This window comes from Urocitellus parryii, chromosome 3 (genome assembly GCF_045843805.1).
Source record: "Urocitellus parryii isolate mUroPar1 chromosome 3, mUroPar1.hap1, whole genome shotgun sequence".
Lineage (NCBI taxonomy): Eukaryota > Metazoa > Chordata > Mammalia > Rodentia > Sciuridae > Urocitellus > Urocitellus parryii.
The window spans coordinates 154,635,018-154,654,742 of NC_135533.1; the positions used below are offsets into that span (position 1 = coordinate 154,635,018).

The 19,725-nt window shown below is 43.7% G+C and overlaps 1 protein-coding gene and 1 pseudogene across 1 annotated transcript; one reads left to right on the forward strand and one right to left on the reverse strand.

Moving 5' to 3' along the window:
* Positions 1-306: 306 nt before the first annotated feature.
* On the reverse strand, positions 307-1,257 carry Mif (macrophage migration inhibitory factor). Its single transcript, XM_026381252.2, has 3 exons — positions 1,006-1,257; positions 676-848; positions 307-503 (listed from the first exon to the last, which is right to left on the reverse strand). Exons 1-3 carry the CDS (start codon positions 1,111-1,113, stop codon positions 437-439), a joined length of 348 nt encoding a protein of 115 aa, XP_026237037.1. The 5' UTR covers positions 1,114-1,257; the 3' UTR covers positions 307-436.
* LOC113176720 (cysteine and histidine-rich domain-containing protein 1 pseudogene) lies at positions 1,115-19,237 on the forward strand (annotated as a pseudogene).
* The last annotated feature ends 488 nt before the right edge of the window (positions 19,238-19,725 follow it).

Below are 19,725 nucleotides of genomic sequence, written 5' to 3' on the forward strand. Positions count from 1 at the left end.
GAACCTCATAGGGTCACTCTTGGAGAAGTTTTCTGTTGTGAACCAAAAGAGTGAACCTGCTCCAGGGAGGGTAAAGCTGAAAACTGATTAGTGTTTGATTTCTAGTCTGTGGCCCCAGGCAGAATGCCAACCCCTCCCCATTCCAACACTCCAAAAAGAACTGAAAAGGGACGAAGAATTTGGAGGGAAAGGCTGGACAAAGGGATATCCGAATAGCATGACTGCCATCCCACCCCACCCATCCTGGCCTCAGCTCCCTTTCAATGCCTGCACGTCCTTCGCAAGTCAGGGAAGCCGAGTCAGCTCTGTGTTCTCCAAACCATTTATTTCTCCCGGTGGTGGAGCTGGCAGGGGGAGAACAGGCACAGAACACAGCGGGAGTAGGGCCCAGAACACGGGGAGGGTCGCTGCAAGGGAATCCAGGACACCGCCACCCTCAGGCGAACGTGGAGCCGTTCCAGCCCACGTTGGCGGCATTCATATCGTAGTAGTTGATGTAGATCCTGCAGGGAGTGGGAATCAGGCTCAGCGCGTTGCAACACCTCCAAGAGCGGGTGGGGGTGGGGGTGGGGGTGGGGGCGGGGGCAGATGGGGGTTGGGGGGCAGATGGGGGGGTGGGGGGCCCGGAGGGACAACCCGCGCCGCGCACCCTTCCCCCTCCGCGCCCCCACGCACCTGTCCGGGCTGATGCGCAGACGCTCGGCCAGCAGGCCGCACAGCAACTTGCTGTAGGAGCGGTTCTGCGCGCCACCAATCTTGCCTATGCTGTGCAGGCTGCAGAGCGCGCAGGGTTCGCTGGAGCCGGCAAAGGCCATGAGCTGGTCCGGAACCACGTGCACTGCGATGTACTGAGGGAGGAAGGGCGCGGTCAGTCCGCCAAAACGATCACGCCGGACCCCAGGTGTCCACTTCGGACTCCAGACCATCATTCTCCCCGACCCGCTCCCCATCCCTGGTCCACTCAGTCTAGCGAGTACACCCTTATCTTGTCCCCTCCCGGCAAACCTGAGCCGGCTTGCCGGTGGCCTGCGCCAGCTGCTGAGTGAGCTCTGAGAGGAGCCCGTCGGGCACGGAGGCACGGGGCACGTTGGTGTTCACGACGAACATCGGCATGATGGCGGAGAGACGGTGAGACTGGAGCAGAAGCACAGGACCACACGCGCTACGGCCAAAGCCCAGGGACCTGAGCTACGTGACTGCCTCAGCTCCACCCCTGGTGCGACCGAGGCTCCGCCTCTCGTGACGCCACCACCGACTGCAGGCTCCACCCTCGCGAGGCTGAGGCTCCGTCTTTCCGGGCTACGTCACCGACGGTTGAGGCTCCGCCCCGTCGCGGGGGCAGCCGAGGCGGGTCAAACCGCTTCTCCAGCAATCAATCGCGCTCCTCCAGCAGCTGCGCTCCTTTGCGGTGACTACAGATCCCCTGCCCACCCGCTCTCTGCAGTTCTTCATGTGGCGCCAGAAATCTGCTTGTTCCTTCCTCGCCTCGTTTCTTAGTCCTTTCACTTAGTCACTTAAAATTTACTCAAAGGCACTGTGCCAGGAGTGGGTACGCGGCGGTTGACGGGACAAATGGTCCCTTGCCTTCCAGGGGCTCGGCCAAATAGATGAAGCCTAGCTTATTCCTCCCACCCCCACTGAGCTCTTGTGTGTCCTGAGTCTCCTGGACCACTGTCCCCAAAGGGTGCAGTCCCGCACGGTTTTTGTGTGAGGTGGGGAGGGAGCACACACCATTGCTGTGTGTGGGAGGGGGTTGCCACCTCCAAATCACCATCCAGGTATCTTCCCTGCACCCCTGGTCTTCAAGGTGGGTGAGGATGCTGGGAGGCGGCCAGGTGAAAGAAAAGGAGCAGAAAGTGAAATCCACACGAGCTCTATAAGTCAAAGATGCTCAGCTCCAGGCCTCAGGGTGCACCCCTAAACTGGGCAAACCCCAAATCCCAGGGCTCCCAGGCAACTTCACCTCCTCAGAGAAGCCCCACCCTAGTCAGATTCCGGCTGGGATACCCTGTCAGAGAGCCCTTGGTGGGTTTTGTATAACTCTTCCACTAGTGGTAAGCTCAAAAGAACACCTGACAGGTGCCTAGCCTACAGGAGACCTTGACTAAGTGCGGTTGAATGAATGGATGGGTTTATAGCTATGACACTGCAGAAAGAGTACAGAATGGCAACTGCATTAGGGCCCTGGCTATAGCAACTGAAGGTAGAATGAACCTGCAGACCTTGCTATCATTGAGCAGAAGAGTCCATTTCTAAGTGACTACTCCTACTACCACACCTAGGAGGCCTCCCAGTTAGGGTTCCATGTTCCATGACTGACCTCTCTCAGGCCCTTGATAGGGTGCTGTGCACTTCTAAGGACTTAGCTATCTTCCATCTCTTTAACAGGCACAATCCGGTTATGATGGCACTAGCACACACCAGCCTTGGTGATGGCCTTGTTTTACATCAAGGACACAGTGACTGTGAGACCTACTTGCCACCAGCCAGCCTCCAGTTAAGAAGCCCCATGACCCATTTGTGCAAATAGCCCATAAGTTTGATTCCTCCAGCTGGGCCCCAGGCCCTTCCCTTCTGGCTGTCACATCTCCAGTCTAACCTGAGCCCATGGCTCCATGATTACTGATGCATTGATGATGCTCCATGACATGTTTCCAAATGGGTATGTTCATCTAGCCCCAGCAGCTGAAAGCCACCAAGGCGGCATCTCCTGCTGCCTATGTCCAAACCTAAGTGCGTGACTTTTCCTTCCACACCTGATTCCCTGAAAGTGAAATGTACTTTCTCCACTGTCTTCTTGTCCTCCCTTCTGCCCACCTCCACTGCCACCTAGTGTATGCTACCTGGCATTGCCACTCTCCTGCACTGCCATGATACCTCTGAGGTAAACTTTTTCTCCTGGAGGGAGGAGTGTCTCCCAGTCCCCAGACAGAAGATTTAGCCTCTTGATTTGCTTTGCCGTGTGAAATGTGAGCAGTGACCTGAGTGACTCCAAGCAGAAGATTGGAGAGCCAGCATCTGGTTGACCTATTCTCTGTGATAGTGGATGTGAATGACAAGCTAGAGCCTCACCAGCAAGCACTGAGCTGCCCCTGTAGGTGAGCCACTGTGCGTTTCAGGTTTTTAACATAGCATAGGGGTTTATTTCCCGACCAGGACAGCCTCTGAGCCATTTGTCATCTATTTTACCCTCCCCAGCTGTTCCTAGAAGGGCATCTGAGCAGGTGCTGCAGTTCCCAGATCGACCTCTTACTAGCTTGGACACTTGGCTAACCTCTCTGAGCCTGTTTCCCCCACCTATAATTTAGGGATGACAATAGTGTCCATCTAGTGTTCTGAGGATCAAGTGATTTAAATAGTATCCTTGGATACTAGAGATAGTACTGTCACTGCCCTGTGTGACTTAGTTCCTGCCAGCCTCCCCTGACCTTCCCTCATGGCACACTGTTCTTTCAAGGCATACTTCTGGCTCAAGCCTTGGTCCTGAGGTGAAATTTGACCACCCTTCCCCTCATTGGACTTTGGCTTATCCTGCAGACCTTGATGTGGCCTTAGTGCCTTTCGAAAGCCCCCAGAGCCCCTGGTTCAGTCAGAGAACAGCACCTGTCCTATCCCCTGAGACTGACTCTATAGTTCTATTTGAGTTAATGCTTCATGTTTAGGCAGCAAATTCCTTGAAGGTGGGGAACAGTCTCTTTTTGATCATTGCTATATGCCTACTTCCTGATCAATTTCCTTGACAATAGGCAAATGACCCACAAAGATGCCCAGGTCCTCATCCTGGAACCTGTGAATATGTTACGTTACATGGCAAAAGGCACCTCACAGATGTATTCAGGGTTATGGACCTTTAAAAAGGAAGATTTTCATGGAGTATTTAGGTGAGCCCACTCATCACATGAGCCCTTAAAAGCAGAGAATTTTCTCTAGCTAGAGTCAGAGAGATGTGGTGGTAGGAGAAGTCCGAGAGATTTAAAATAGGAGAACTGCATGTGCTGTTAATGGCTTTGAAGATGAAGGGAGCCAGAGACCCCAGTCGTACAACTGTGAGGAACTAACATCTGCCGACAACTGAATGAACTTGGAAGTGAATTCTTTTTCTAGCTGACCTTCAGACACCTTGACTTCACCCATGCAAGGCCTTAAAGAGAAGGCCCATCCATGTCACACTGGACTCCTGACCCACAGAAACTGTTAGATAATAAATGTGTGTTGTTTTAAGCTGCCAAATCTGTGGTCATTTGTTATAAGAGCAATAGAAAAGTAATATTCATGGCACCTTCAGAGCTCAATAATTTTCTGCTGACAGTGTACCAGGGGTTATTGACAGACATGGCTGCTGATTCTCCCTTCCTACTCACTGAAAGCATCATCCCAGTTCTATTTCATTAGAACATTTATCACCCCAGAGCGCCAGATAGATGTGGCCACACAGCATGGCTGTGACCCATGCAGTATCTTCTGGAGGTGCCATCCTGTCCTTCTGCCTGCCTGGAACTTGGACATGACACCTTAAAGTGCAGCAAATGTCAGACAGCCATGAGCCCGAAAGCAGTGGAGATAACTAAAGCACAGGTCAAGGAGTGGGGAGTAGAAACTCAAGGACCATAGGGGTTGGCTCAGTCCCTTTAGCTGCCTTTGGCAACACAAGAAAAACAAGCCCCTCTCTGCTTAAGTCACTGTTCATCAGGGTTTCTGTCCTGTACAAAGCCAGTGGATCTCCTGGCTGGCACAGAAGACTTCTTGGGAGCCACAGCTCATGCATGCAAAGGGCTTCTGACAAGAGAAGGGGTGAAAAGAAATTATCAGTTGGATAAAGAGGAAGATAGTTCACATGAATGCCTGGGAGATCCTGTGGATGGGCAGCCAGCCTTCCAGTGGACCACCTTTGTGGATAGGAGAGACCACCATCATGGAAGGTTGGAAAAGAATGAGGGATACCTGTTTTTTCCCTCACTGCCTCTCTCTGACACAAGCTCCTAAGGCTTGGCTGGCTGCTCTCGGGCTTTTCACCCTTCCACTGGCACACACCTGCCCCTTCACCAGGCATTCCACAGCAAGAACTAGCTGGCCTGGAGCCCCAACTATCTGGACTCACTAGTTCCTATGCCCATATTCAGGGCACGGAATGTTAGGAAAGTTGCAGCAAAGACAGCCCCATTTCCCTGCACTTTTTTATGGTGAAAAAAGACCAGGGTGGGTGTGCTCATCATCTCTGCCGGTGACTACCCAGCTCAGCCCTACCTGAAGGCACAGGACTGCAAAGAGGGGAGTCTGCCAAGAGACTTACCACAGAATACCTTCTCCCAGCAGTCACCCTAGGCTGGGTGAGGATTGCTATAGTTTGGATAAATGTTCCCCAAAGGCTCATGTGTTAAAATTATGGTCACCAGACAGTGGGTAAGGGAAAATGGTGGAATCTTGGAGTAGAATCTAGTGGAGGGAAGTTAGGCTATTGAGGCTGTAACCTTGAAGGGATATTGGGATTCTGACCCCCTCATCTTCCCTCTCTCTGCTTCTTGGTTGCCATGGACAGTTTACACTCCCATCATCTTGCTATAGGCCCAAAAGCAGTGGAGTTAACTAACTCTGGGCTGAAACTGCCACAGTCTGGCTGGGCACAATTCAGGAGCCACTTGTCAAAAGAAACTAACTTTATTTTTAGAACCACACATGCCAAACAAAACAGCTCCTCAGGAATAACCCTCAGAGCCCAACTGCCACCACCGGCTTCCCACAAGCCTCTCACACCAAAAAACAAGCCTCTCCCATTCCCACAATCCTCCTGCTCTTGAGGCCGATTGGCTGGGTCGTGTGGGCGGAGCCAAAGAATTCCCCCAATGAGCAGCTCCGTGGTCTGAAAGGGCAGGGAAACAGCCCAATGAGCATCACTGCAGAGGAGCCAATCAGATGTTGCTGGGGCCGCTGTGAGCCAATCATCAGCTGGCAGTCTGGAAGGGCGGGGAAACAGCTCAATGAGCATCTCCAATGAGCATCACCACAGAGGAGCCAATCAGCTAGATGTTGCTGGGGCCGCTGTGAGCCAATCATCAGCCGGCAGCTGGAAGTTTGCTGGCAGCTGGAAGTTTGCTGGGGCCCCTTCGGCTGTGGCTTTCAACAGAAACCTCTGAAACTATAAGCCAAAATAAATCTTCTTTCCCTATAAATTGTTTACCTCAGGTATTTTATCACAATGGTGGAGCTGACTAACATAGGGGACCAGCATTCAACACTATCCCCACAGGAAACTGGGACACCAGTAAAAGGAGGCTGTTCTGGGCTGAGCTGCTTAAGCTCTCAGAGCCTCAGTTTATTCATCTCAAAAAGGAGTGGTGAGTCTTTTCCCATAGATGTGTGTGACGATTAAGTGAGAAGACAGCAAGTACCAATGTCCTGGCATATAGTAAATGCTCAGTAAATGCTCCCTGATTACAGTACTGGTAACCAAACATCCTGGAATTGGAAATGAATTTACAGGATGGAGACCCTAATGGGCACTGGAGCAGAATGAGAGACATTTTCCTTCCCTGTCCCCACCCACTTTTACCAGATCCTAGCAAATCTAATACCAGCTACTTGGGAGCCCCAGAGCACAGGAAGCAACAGGCCACACATCACTAATGAGGGCCATAAGAAACAGTGACCTGTCCAAAGGTGGTGTGTCCTGGGCTACTTCTCAGAAATCCTTACCTCCTGGAATGTGGAGAGGTGTTGGCATAAACTTTGGGGTCAAGGAGAGCCCCTCGGAGTTGGGACAGTGGTCATTGGACTGGTGTGGAAGAGATGGGTGGAGGTTTGGCTCCCCATCCTTACAGAATAAATTCTTCAACCTGGCCTTCAGGCTTCTACTGAAATGCTCCTACCCACCACATCTCCTGCCCCAGTTCCTCTGTGGAGGCCAATGAGTTATGGGCTTCCTTCCAGCACCTTCCCTCTGTGTACACAAGGCCTTTCCATCTCTACTCAACAGCACTTGTGATATTCATGAGGCCTCCCCAGTACCTCCAACTGGAGACAACCACCATCTCTCAGCTTCCTCACACCCAGGCCTCTCAAGAGGCCATTTTCATGGTCTCCTCCAAAGACAGCCTGTGTGTCTGTGAGTGTGCATATGAGACTATGATGCTGAGTAGGTGAGAAGTTGACATCTGTCCCTGCAATGTGACCCCCTGCTGAGGCCACCAGGATGGGCACTTGGGCTTCCCCCTCAGCATCCTTGTTTCTGGTGTCTGGTTATCTCTTACCTTTAATAATTCTGTGCTGCCTATAGAACAAAGCCCAAGAGTGGAGAAAGCATCATCCTTAGGGCTTGACAACTGCTTTCTGGCATTTGGTCTCCATGTCCTTCAGCTTGTGTGGAAACCTACGACCCTAGCCCACCCTGGTCCAACCTTGGAAAGTACTGGCACATACCCCCCAGCTCCACCATTAATCCAAAGTGTTGCCTTGGACTCCTTTGGTGGCTTCTGGGCCTCCCAAAATGAAATGGGGACCAAACAGACTGCAGGCTACAATGCCTGTCAGTACTCTGAATCTCAGAACCATTTTGATGTTGAATTCAGGCATCTGCCTGTCCCTGGAGGCAGTGTGCAGGGTGATCAACATTCAATGGACAAGGTCAAGCTTGTCCAAGGTCACCTAGGTTTAATCCTGGCCCTCCTACTTAGCTGCATGATTTTGGATAAGCCACTGGCCTTTACTAGCTTAGTCTCTTGTTTGTACAACAGAAATGGTAAAAGTACTAATTTCATAGATTCCCTGTTAAAGAAGCCAACATGTGTAAAGTACTCAGCACAGCCCTGATACATTGAAAATCATAGATATTCACTCTAAACATTTTGTTGTGAGACTATTGGACTTTTTTTAAGGTGTAGGTCACCACTGCTCTCAAAATCCTGGGGACCTTCTTTCTGAGGGTAGGGACTGGGGAGGCCTCAGGATTCCAACAGTTTGAGAGGGGAGAGAATGAGAACAAATGTATACCATTTGGAAACTATACAACCCTAGAACCTCATGTGTACCACCCAGAACCTGGCAGCCAGATGACCACAGAACCCTGCTCCCTTGTAGGGGAGAGACTGGGCCCCTGGCCCTGGGCTCACGTCCTGGGAAACTGAGACTCCCAAGCAGGGAAGGACAAGCAAGCAGGGGAAGGAACGATTTGGGTCAGGAGTGGGGCTGACCAAGTGCCCTGAGAGGTGGGGAGAGGCCACTCTAGATCTGGAATCTGGGCAGGTAGACTGAAGCTGGGAGCATGGCCACTCTCTTGGGAGTGCTTTGGAGGCACCTTCCAGATACAAGGACTAGATGTTCCTGCTCATAGCTGGAAACACAGGCACAGCAGAGACAGGTCGGCTGCCAGGCCAGACCCCCCTTTCTTTTCCCCTACTATGTCTAACCAGCTTCTTTTCCTCCTCTTAGCACTGCCCCTCCTATCTGCAGGGTCCTGTCCTGAATCCCTGTGTCCTCTCCCCGACTGAGAGTTTCTCCAGGAAATAAGGACTTGGAATGCCCAAGAGAGAAGCCAGTACCAATTCTGGCTGGGTAGATGGTGAGCATGACATGCTCAGAGGTCTGGGTCTAGGCTTGGGATCAGGACACCAAAGTATGACCAACGTGGGCCTAGTCCTGGGTGCCACTCATCATCTGCTATGCTCACTGCCTGTGCCCCGTGGGATTTTAGGGGGTGCTTGTCAACAGATTCTTTCTCATGAATCCTCACTGGAGGCCTGAGTCACAGCAGCCAGGGCAGCCTTTTTGATGCCTGAGGCTAAGCTGGGGAGGTAAGTCAGCAGGGGCAGAAATAGGCAGACCAAGAGAGAGAAGCAGGGTGACCACACAGGAGCTCCTGGGAAGATTGTCACCTTTCAGAAGACTTCACAGTGACCAGACACATGGGATCTCTATTTCCATCCTTTATCACAGCTGCCTCTAAATGGCTGTAGCCTTAAAACAGCCCCTTGCTGAACCTGTGAGTTGGCAGCCAGCTCAGGCTCACCTTCTGGAAATTGCTTCTAACTCCCCTTGATCCCAAGATGTCTCTTTCCCCCACAAAACCCACAGACCTATCAATTCTGCTTAAAGGCCACTGTTTCCTGCCAATGCCAATAAAATTCCTCACTATGTAACAGCAGCCAGATGATTTTTTAACTTAGGTACCAAAGTAATTCAATGGAGCACAGATGATCTTTTTCAACAAGCAGTGCTGATACTACTGGTGATTCATTTAAAAAGAACTTCAACACTTACCTTACACCACACACCAAAATTAACTTGAAATTGATCATCAATAAATGTAAAATTTAAGCCTAGCAGACATTTAAAAGGAAGTTTTTGCAATATTGGGATAGGCAAAGATGTCTTTGGACTCAAAAAGCATGAATGGTAAAAAAATAAAATTGATACACTGAAGAAATCAAAATAAAAACTTCTGCTTTGAGATACTATTAAGAAAATTACCAGGCAAACAATGACTACAAAAAATATTTGCAACACATATATCTGACAAAGCACTGGCAGCCAAAATGTATAAGAGCATGCCTGCAGTTTGGGTCAGGAGTTACAGGATGATCAAACTTGGTCTAGGTATTGATGAGGATGGTCCCACTGCCGATGACACCAGGCTGCTGTAACCGAAGAGATGCCACCCCTGGAAGGAGATGACAACACATCACACATGGAAGAAGTAGACTAAGCTTCTGAAGAACCACTCATACGTGTGTCCCCCACTTTACCTTCATTCCTGATATGTTTTCAAAGTTTTTTTTTTGTTCTTTGTTTTTGTTAACATTTATTAAAATCTGTATGGCATGATGATATCTACTTAAAGGGGAGATAAGATTTCTCTGAACTTTTAAGTGATACTGTGATACTTTAGGCACTATAGCAGAGCTAGTGATGTTTTTTCTAGTTTCACATTGGTTTATTTTAACAGGTTGAGATGTTTGTTCTAAGACATGTAACCTATCGTTAACTCTGAGGTCTAAAGTGTTTGCCAAGCCAGACCGGAGGAGGAAGTCCGGCCCGGCCCCGAGTGCTAGCCCGGAGGAAGCCCATCAACCCTTAAAACCCATCAAAAGGGGTGTGGCTACCAGCACGGTTCTGTGGCTGATCCAGGTACCTGGTTTCCAACTCCCCCACCATTAGCTGCGATAACTCAAAATATTTCCCACAAGCTTTTGGGGGTTGTAGCTATGAACGCAAAACAACAACTGTACAGGCACCTGGTTTCTACCTCAGAGACTACAACAGGGAAGATACAGGTGGAAGTTCATTTCCTTTCACACTGGCTATACCCACCACCCTGAATACAGAGGCTCAAGCTAGGAATAGACAACGCCACCTACTGGAAGCAAGGAAAACAGTGTTCTGAGAGACTTTTTTTTTTCTCTTTCTTTCTCTCTTTTCTTCTCTCTCTTCCACAACTTCAGCATATGTGAAACCAAGAACTTTGCATGAACAACCGAATTACCAAAGTAATATAATATAGAGGAATTGCATATACCCCCACCTTCCCCCCATTTTTTTTCCTTTATTTCTATCTTACTTTCCTTTTCCTTCTCTTATTTCTCTTTTCTTCCTTGTTATTTTTTTCTTTTTTTTTATTCGTATTCTCTCTATCCCACTTTCAATCTCCTAACCTTTGCTATCTATACATAGGGTAACTATCTAAATTCAGATAGGAGGTTGAGTCTATATATTCTTCCATAAATTACCAGTCTATTGGTTAGAGTTCTCCAAAGGTGCTAAGTTAGTTTAACCTCATACCCTCACTCCTTTCCCTCTAAGTATAACATCCTTCGTCTGAAATTAAGTTTTCTATATGCTACCAGATATGGTACGCCTTTTATGAAACTAATGAATATATTCTTAAGTAATAATTAAAACCAATATCTATAGTCTTAGAATCTAACTATAAATGTATTAATAATGAAAACTTGTGCTTAGATAATGTACTGTTGATATTGGAAACTGTTAACATTGTCTTTCTCCACAAAAGAGGGATTTTGGAGCTATACAAGAACAATACAAATATATAAGGGGAAAAACATTAGCACAACAGTTTCACAAAGCTAGAAAGAATCATGAGCAGTATGAAAAGACAAGGAAAGAAAGAACCACAAACAACACAGGTCAATTCAACATTAGATGAGGTAATATCTGCAGCTGATGGAATGTCAGACAAAGAGTTCGGGATATACATGCTTCAGATGATCTGGAGTCTCAAGGAAAACATTATACAGCAAATTCAGACAATGAAAAATCACTTTGACAATGAATTACATAAACAAATCCAAGAAGCAAAAGATCAACTCTATAGGGAGATAGAGGATATAAAAAACAAACAGAAATCCTGGGGGCTGGGGATGTGGCTCAAGCGGTAGCGCGCTCGCCTGGCATGCGTGAGGCCCGGGTTCGATCCTCAGCACCACATACAAAGATGTTGTGTCTGCCAAAAAATAAAAATATAAAAAAAAACAGAAATCCTGGAAATGCAGGAAACAATAAACCAAATTAAAAACTCAAATGAGAGTATTACGAGCAGAATAGAACACTTAGAAGATAGAACTTCAGACAACGAAGACAAAGTTTTTCAACTTGAAAAGAACATAGACAGCTCAGCGAGAATGTTAAGAAATCATGAGCAGAACATCCAAGAATTATGGGATAACATCAAGAAACCAAAACTAAGAGTTATTGGGATACAAGAGGGTATAGAGGTCCAAACCAAGGGAATGAGCAATCTATTTAATGAAATAATACTAGAAAACTTCCCAGACTTAAAGAATGAAAAAGAAATCCAAATACTAGAAGCCTACAGGACACCGAATGTACAAAATCATAAGAGATCCACACCAAGACACATAATAATGAAGATGCCCAACATACAGAATAAGGAGAGAATCTTAAAAGCCACAAGAGAGAGGAAGCAGATTACATTTAGGGATAAACCAATCAGGATAACTGCTGATCTTTCAACACAGACTCTGAAAGCTAGAAGATCCTGGAACATATTTCAAATGCTGAAAGAAAAAGGGTTCCAACCAAGAATCATGTATCCAGCGAAATTAAGCTTCAGGATTGAAGATGAAATAAAAATCTTCCACGACAAACAAAGTTAAAAGAATTTGCAGCTAGAAAACCAGCTCTTCAAAACATCCTTGGCAAAACATTACAGGAAGAGGAAATGAAAAATAACAATGAAAACCAACAGCAGGAGGTAGTACAGTAAAGGAAAAACTAAGCATAGAGGAAAAACAAATCATGTTAAGTAACAAACATAACCAAATATGGCTGGAAATACTAACCATATCTCAATAGTCACCCTAAATGTTAATGGCTTAAATGCACCAATCAAAAGACATAGGCTAGTAGAATGGATTAAAAAAAAGATCCAACAATATGCTGCCTACAGGAGACTCATCTGATAGGAAAAGGCATACACAGACTGAAGGTGAAAGGTTGGGAAAAACCATATCACTCATACAGACCCCGGAAGCAAGCAGGGGTGTCCATACTTGTATCAAATAAAATAGACTTCAAGCCAAAGTTAATCAAAAGGGATAAACAAGGACATTATATACTGCTCAAGGGAACCATACACCAACAAGACTTGACGATCATTAATATATATGCCCCAAACAATGGTGCAGCTACGTTCATCAAACAAACTCTTCTCAAGTTCAAGAGTCAAATAGACCACAACACAATAATCATGGGAGATTTTAACACACCTCTCTCACCACTGGACAGATCTTCCAAACAAAAGTTGAATAAAGAAACCATAGAGCTCAACAATACAATTAATAATTTAGACTTAATTGATATATACAGAGTATACCACCCAACATCAAGCAGATACACTTTCTTCTCAGCAGCACATGGATCCTTCTCAAAAATAGACCATATATTATGTCACAGGGCAAATCTTAGCAATTACAAAGGAGTTGAGATACTACCATGCATTTTATCTGATCATAATGGAATGAAATTGGAAATCAATAATAAAATGAGAAAGGAAAAATCCTACATCACATGGAGATTAAACAATATGCTACTGAATGAACAAAGGGTTACAGAAGACATCAAAGAGGAAATTAAGAAATTCTTAGAGGTAAACGAAAACTCAGACACAACATATTGAAATCTCTGGGACACTATGAAAGCAGTACTAAGAGGAAAATTCATTTCATGGAGTTCGTTCCTTAAAAGAAGGAAAAGCCAACAAATAAATGACCTCACACTACACCTCGAAGCCTTAGAAAAAGAAGAACAAATCAGCAGCAAATACAGTAGAAGGCAAGAAATAATTAAAATTAGAGCTGAAACCAATGAAATCGAAACAAAAGAAACAATCAAAAAAATTGACAAAACTAAAAGTTGGTTCTTTGAAAAAAATAAATAAGACTGATAGACCACTAGCCACGCTAACAAAGAGAAGAAGAGAGAGAACTCAAATTACTAGCTTACGGGATGAAAAAGGCAACATCACAACAGACAATTCGGAAATACAGAAGATAATTAGAAATTATTTTGAAACCCTATACTCTAATAAAATAGAAGATAGTGAAGGCATCGATAAATTCCTTAAGACATATGAACTACCCATATTGAGTCAGGAGGATATAGACAACCTAAACAGACCAATATCAAGTGAGGAAATAGAAGAAGCCATCAAAAGACTACCAACCAAGAAAAGCCCAGGACCGGATGGATATACAGCAGAGTTTTACAAGAACTTTAAAGAAGAACTAATACCAATACTCCACAATCTATTTCAGGAGATAGAAAAAGAGGGAGGACTTCCAAATTCATTCTATGAGGCCAATATCACCCTGATCCCCAAACCAGACAAAGACACCTCAAAGAAAGAAAAATACAGACCAATATCCCTAATGAATTTAGATGCAAAAATCCTCAATAAAATTCTGGCAAATCGTATACAAAAACATATCAAAAAGATCGTGCATCATGATCAAGTAGGATTCATCCCTGGGATGCAAGGCTGGTTCAATATATGGAAATCAATAAACGTTATTCACCACATCAATAGACTTAAAGATAAGAACCATATGATCATCTCGATAGACGCAGAAAAAGCATTTGACAAAGTACAACATCCCTTTATGATCAAAACACTAGAAAAACTAGGGATAACAGGAACATACCTCAACATTGTAAAAGCTATCTATGCTAAGCCTCAGGCTAGCATCATTCTAAATGGAGAAAAACTGAAGGCATTCCCTCTAAAATCTGGAACAAGACAGGGATGCCCTCTCTCACCACTTCTATTCAACATAGTTCTCGAAACACTGGCCAGAGCAATTAGACAGACAAAAGAAATTAAAGGCATTAAGATAGGAAAAGAAGAACTTTATTTATCACTATTTGCGGATGATATGATCCTATACCTAGAAGACACAAAAGGGTCTACAAAGAAACTACTAGAGCTAATAAATGAATTCAGCAAAGTGGCAGGATATAAAATCAACACGCATAAATCAAAGGCATTCCTGTATATCAGCGACAAATCTTCTGAACTGGAAATGAGGAAAACCACCCCATTCACAATATCCTCAAAAAAAATAAAATACTTGGGAATCAACCTAACAAAAGAGGTGAAAGATTTATACAATGAAAACTACAGAACCCTAAAGAGAGAAATAGAAGAAGATCTTAGAAGATGGAAAAATATACCCTGTTCATGGATAGGCAGAACTAACATCACCAAAATGTCGATATTACCAAAAGTTCTCTATAGGTTTAATGCAATGCCAATCAAAATCCCAACGGCATTTCTTATAGAAATAGATAAAATAATCATGAAATTCATATGGAAAAATAAAAGACCCAGAATAGCAAAAGCAATTCTAAGCAGGAAGTGTGAATCAGGAGGTGTAGCGATACCAGATTTCAAATTATATTACAGAGCAATAGTAACAAAAACAGCATGGTACTGGTACCAAAACAGGTGGGTGGACCAATGGTATAGAATATAGGACACAGAAACCAATCCACAAAGTTACAACTATCTTATATTTGATAAAGGAGCTAAAAGCATGCAATGGAGGAAGGATAGCATCTTCAACAAATGGTGCTGGGAGAACTGGAAATCCATATGCAACAAAATGAAACTGAATCCCCTTCTCTCGCCATGCACAAAAGTTAACTCAAAATGGATCAAGGAGCTTGATATCAAATCAGAGACTCTGTGTCTGATAGAAGAAAAGGTTGGCTCCAATCTACATATTGTGGGGTCGGGCTCCAAATTCCCTAATAGGACACCCATAGCACAAGAGTTAATAACAAGAATCAACAAATGGGACTTACTTAAACTAAAAAGTTTTTTTCTCAGCAAGAGAAACAATAAGAGAGGTAAACAGGGAGCCTACATCATGGGAACAAATTTTTACTCCTCACACTTCAGATAGAGCCCTAATATCCAGAGTATACAAAGAACTCAAAAAATTAAACAATAAGAAAACAAATAACCCAATCAACAAATGGGCCAAAGACCTGAACAGACACTTCTCAGAGGAGGACATACAATCAATCAACAAGTACATGAAAAAATGCTCACCATCTCTAGCAGTCAGAGAAATGCAAATCAAAACCACCCTAAGATACCATCTCACTCCAGTAAGATTGGCAGCCATTATGAAGTCAAACAACAACAAGTGCTGGCAAGGATGTGGGGAAAAGGGTACACTTGTACATTGCTGGTGGGACTGCAAATTGGTTTGGCCAATTTGGAAAGCAGTATGGAGATTCCTGGGAAAGCTGGGAATGGAACCACCATTTGACCCAGCTATTGCCCTTCTCGGACTATTCCCTGAAGACCTTAAAAGAGCGTACTACAGGGATACTGCCACATCGATGTTCATAACAGCACAATTCACAATAGCTAGACTGTGGAACCAACCCAGATGCCCTTCAATAGATGAATGGATAAAAAAAAAAAATGTGGCATTTATACACAATGGAGTACTATGCAGCAATAAAAAATGACAAAATCATGGAATTTGCAGGGAAATGGATGGCACTAGAGCAGATTATGCTAAGTGAAGCTAGCCAATCCCTAAAAAACAAATGCCAAATGTCTTCTTTGATATAATGAGAGCAACTAAGAACAGAGTAAGGAGGAAGAGCAGGAGGAAAAGATTAAACAGAGACATGAGGTGGGAGGGAAAGGGAGAGAAAAGGGAAATTGCATGGAAATGGAAGGAGACCCTCAATGTTATATAAAATTACATATAACAGGTTGTGAGGGGAATGGGGAAAAAAACAAGGAGAGAAATGATCATAAGGAGAGTTTTTATTAAGGAGAGGGAAACAATGGGGGAAAAATGGTCCTTTGTATGTTGAATTAAATAGTCTTAAAGCTTCTCTACCTCAGGGTTTCTGGTCAGGTGAAATCATAAATATCCTATTACTTAACTCTATCTAAATTGAGGGTATCTTTTTTTGCAGTCCAAAGCATTCTCATGGATCTATCTGTCTCACCCTTTGAGTGCTGTTTTAACCTGATTAATTTTTTCAATATAAAATTCCCTAGAGGCAGCTCATTGAAGCTGAAGCCTGGACACTAACTTGGATGCTGGATTCAAGTGTAATTTTTTAGAGCATGAATGCATTTATTCAGTTATACCGCAAGAATAGTAATTCGGACTCTAGTTTTTTAGTATCTGTTATAGGTTCAGTTGTATCCTTTCTTGTCAACAAAATTCATATGGTGATATCCTAAAATCCCAGTATCTCAGAATGTGGCCTTATTTGGTTATAAGGTCTTTCATTTCTTTGTTTGTTTTACAGTATTTGTTAATTGCTTATTTACCAAGAAAAACTATTCCTTAGCTCATATATTCATGTTTTATAGTTCAGGAGTGCAAGTCAGTACAAACTTCTAAGGACCTCAATCTAAAGAAATTTTTTATATTCTAAAATCACTTTGCACTCTGAAAGATTCCACCCCTCCTCATCTCCTCAAAAATCTTTTCATGGGGGCTGGGGTCGTGGCTCTGTGGTAGAGCACTCGCCTAGCATGCACGAGGCACTGGGTTTGATCCTCAGCACCACATAAAAGTAAAATAAAGATATTGTGTCCACCTAAAACTAAAAAATAAACATTAAAAAAATCTTTCATGGAAAAAAAAAGAAAATTTATTTCACTTGTCCCTCTACATTTATATATGTTAGAATTTTCTAAAACACAAAAGTTAAAATAAAGATATGACTTTTAAAAAATTAAAAAAATAGTTTGCTACCAAGTTGTATCCCTTAGCAGACCAGACCCAATCTTTTTTCCCTGAAGTGTTCCAAGATAGACCTTGATGTTTAAAAGAAAAATATTTGATAAAATGGCTTGAGTATTTAGAGAAACAGAGCTTAATCCTCCCTTAGGTGTTGATGAACCCAGCCTAATTCTATTTTAAAATTGGGTGCCATCTCGTCACAAAGTCATGAAAAGTTCATTTCTGTTTTACTATAAATTACTGAGATTTCTAAACTTGTTTGGAATTCCTCCCTATGCTCTGAACTCACCCATGCCTGGGTCTACTTGACCAGATAACAATCCTCGCTGAAACCTCAGCAGCACCTCATAAATTCTGATGTTGGGATCTGAATTTACTCCCTACCTTGAAATATCATGGCATGAGGATCATTAATCTGCTCTCTGCCCTTGTGTTATGATTGCCAAAACCCTGTTAGCTGTAAGTTCCCAAGACACCCCCCTTTGTAATTTTTTGTGCTATATAAACCTTCTCTGAGAGCTGGGCTGATCTCTAGCCCGGTTTTGGGAGAGACCATCGCTGGTGGCCAGCTTTCCTTGTGTTCACAATACAAGCTTGCTTTCATTGATTTAAAAGACCAGTGGTCTTTTCTTTGCATCGTGGTTCAACAGGTGTGTTACAAAGCTATTCAAAAAGTAACTCAATAAGGCTTGAATGGAAATATTAGTATCCAAGTCAACATTCTGCTTTAAAGAGTAATAAATGCAGACGAGTTAAAAAACCAAATAATAATAATAATAATTAAATACATAAAACAACAACAACAACAAAAAAGACAACCTGGGAACCGGTGGTTTCAGGAAGCCTGCAGCCACCCTAAGCATCAGGTCAGTGCTTGCTACAGCAGAGTTAGTCGCACTGTCTGGCGGTTCCTAGTGTTTGGTCCTTGCCTGAAATGGTGGGAGGAGAAGAGGGCCGTGCTGTGTTACAATAGGGGCTGTGGCCAGCACTTTGACCCTGAAAACAATTCGGGCGATGCTTGCACATATCACCCAGGTGTTCCAGTCTTTAATGATGCATTAAAGGGTTGGACTTGCTGTAAAAGAACAACTGATTTTTCTGATTTCTTAAGCATCATGGGCTGTACAAAAGGTAGACATAATAGCGAGAAGCCACCTGAGCCAGTCAAGCCTGAAGTCAAGACTACTGAAAAGAAAGAACTATCTGAATTGAAACTCAAATTTCAGGAGCCCATAATTCAAGCCCCTAAACCAATAGAAGTGATAAAAAGGCCAAGCTCAGTGAACCAATGACATATTTGGTTTAAAATATGTCATTTAAAAAATCTGCAAAACAAGCACTTGATAAACTTAAAAAATCCCTAAAACAAGCACTTGATAAATTATGGTCTGGGAATGAAAGAAGATAAGAAAGAAGATGACAGTGATGAAATTAAGATTGGGACCTCATGTAAAAATGGAGGGTGTCCAAAGATATATCAGGTCTACGGAGTCTAGAAGAAGTCTGTGTAGATCATTCTGGAGGAATGATATTTTCCATGAGGGGATGAAATATTGGAGCAGTTGTAGAAGGAACACCTCTGATTTTAAAGCAGTCTTAGCCTAAGAAGGCTATATGTAAAACAGGGAAACACAGGTGGACTAGGGTGTTGGGAAAACAGTTGTTCCATGTAGACACCATGCATCAGACTGGGGGTGAAGTCACCACTGCAGTATATGCTAAAAATTCACTTCCAGAACTTAGTGGAGTAGAAGCTCATAGTACATCGTTAAATGTACACATTGTATTTGAAGGAGAGAAGGAATTTCATCAAAATTTCAAAGTATAGGGTGTGACTGATGTAAAACAGAGCTATGCAACTATGACTGCAACGAAGATTGAAATCAGAAAAGCTTGAGATTGAGACTGAGATGAGAAAAGCTGAACCTAAGCAGCTGGCAAGCCTTGAACTGTCTACAACCAAAAAGCAGGAAAAAAAACAGTAAAAAGAAGATATCACGATTGAGTTTGAGGGAGGGCTGTTGCCTCTTTCAGAATTCTGTGTAGTGAAGTGGTGGCTTGCAGCTGTAACTTTTTGTTGCTGAATCAGGCATTTCAGGGTCACATTAGGTTTCTGTTTTTAAAAGCCAAAGTCAGTTTATCTTTTTGTGTTCCATAAGACTGATTATTCCTATCTCCTCATTGGTAGAACCATAGTTGTGTCCCTTACTTGAAGAAGCCAGAAAATAGCTCCAGTGTAATTACTGTATTTCTTAGTGTATTATTATTATAATAAGGGACATTTTTTTATATTTCTGTTATCCAATAATTAGTAAAGCAAGATGAAAATGTCAAATTTTTAACCAGTTTTTTTTAATGGACTTTTTTGTTCCTATAATACCTGAAAATCTTCAAGGAAGAAATAAAGCTCTTCGTTTTTTGTTTTTTTTTTTTTTTTTTTTTTTGTGTGTGTGTGTGTGTGTGTTGTTGTTGT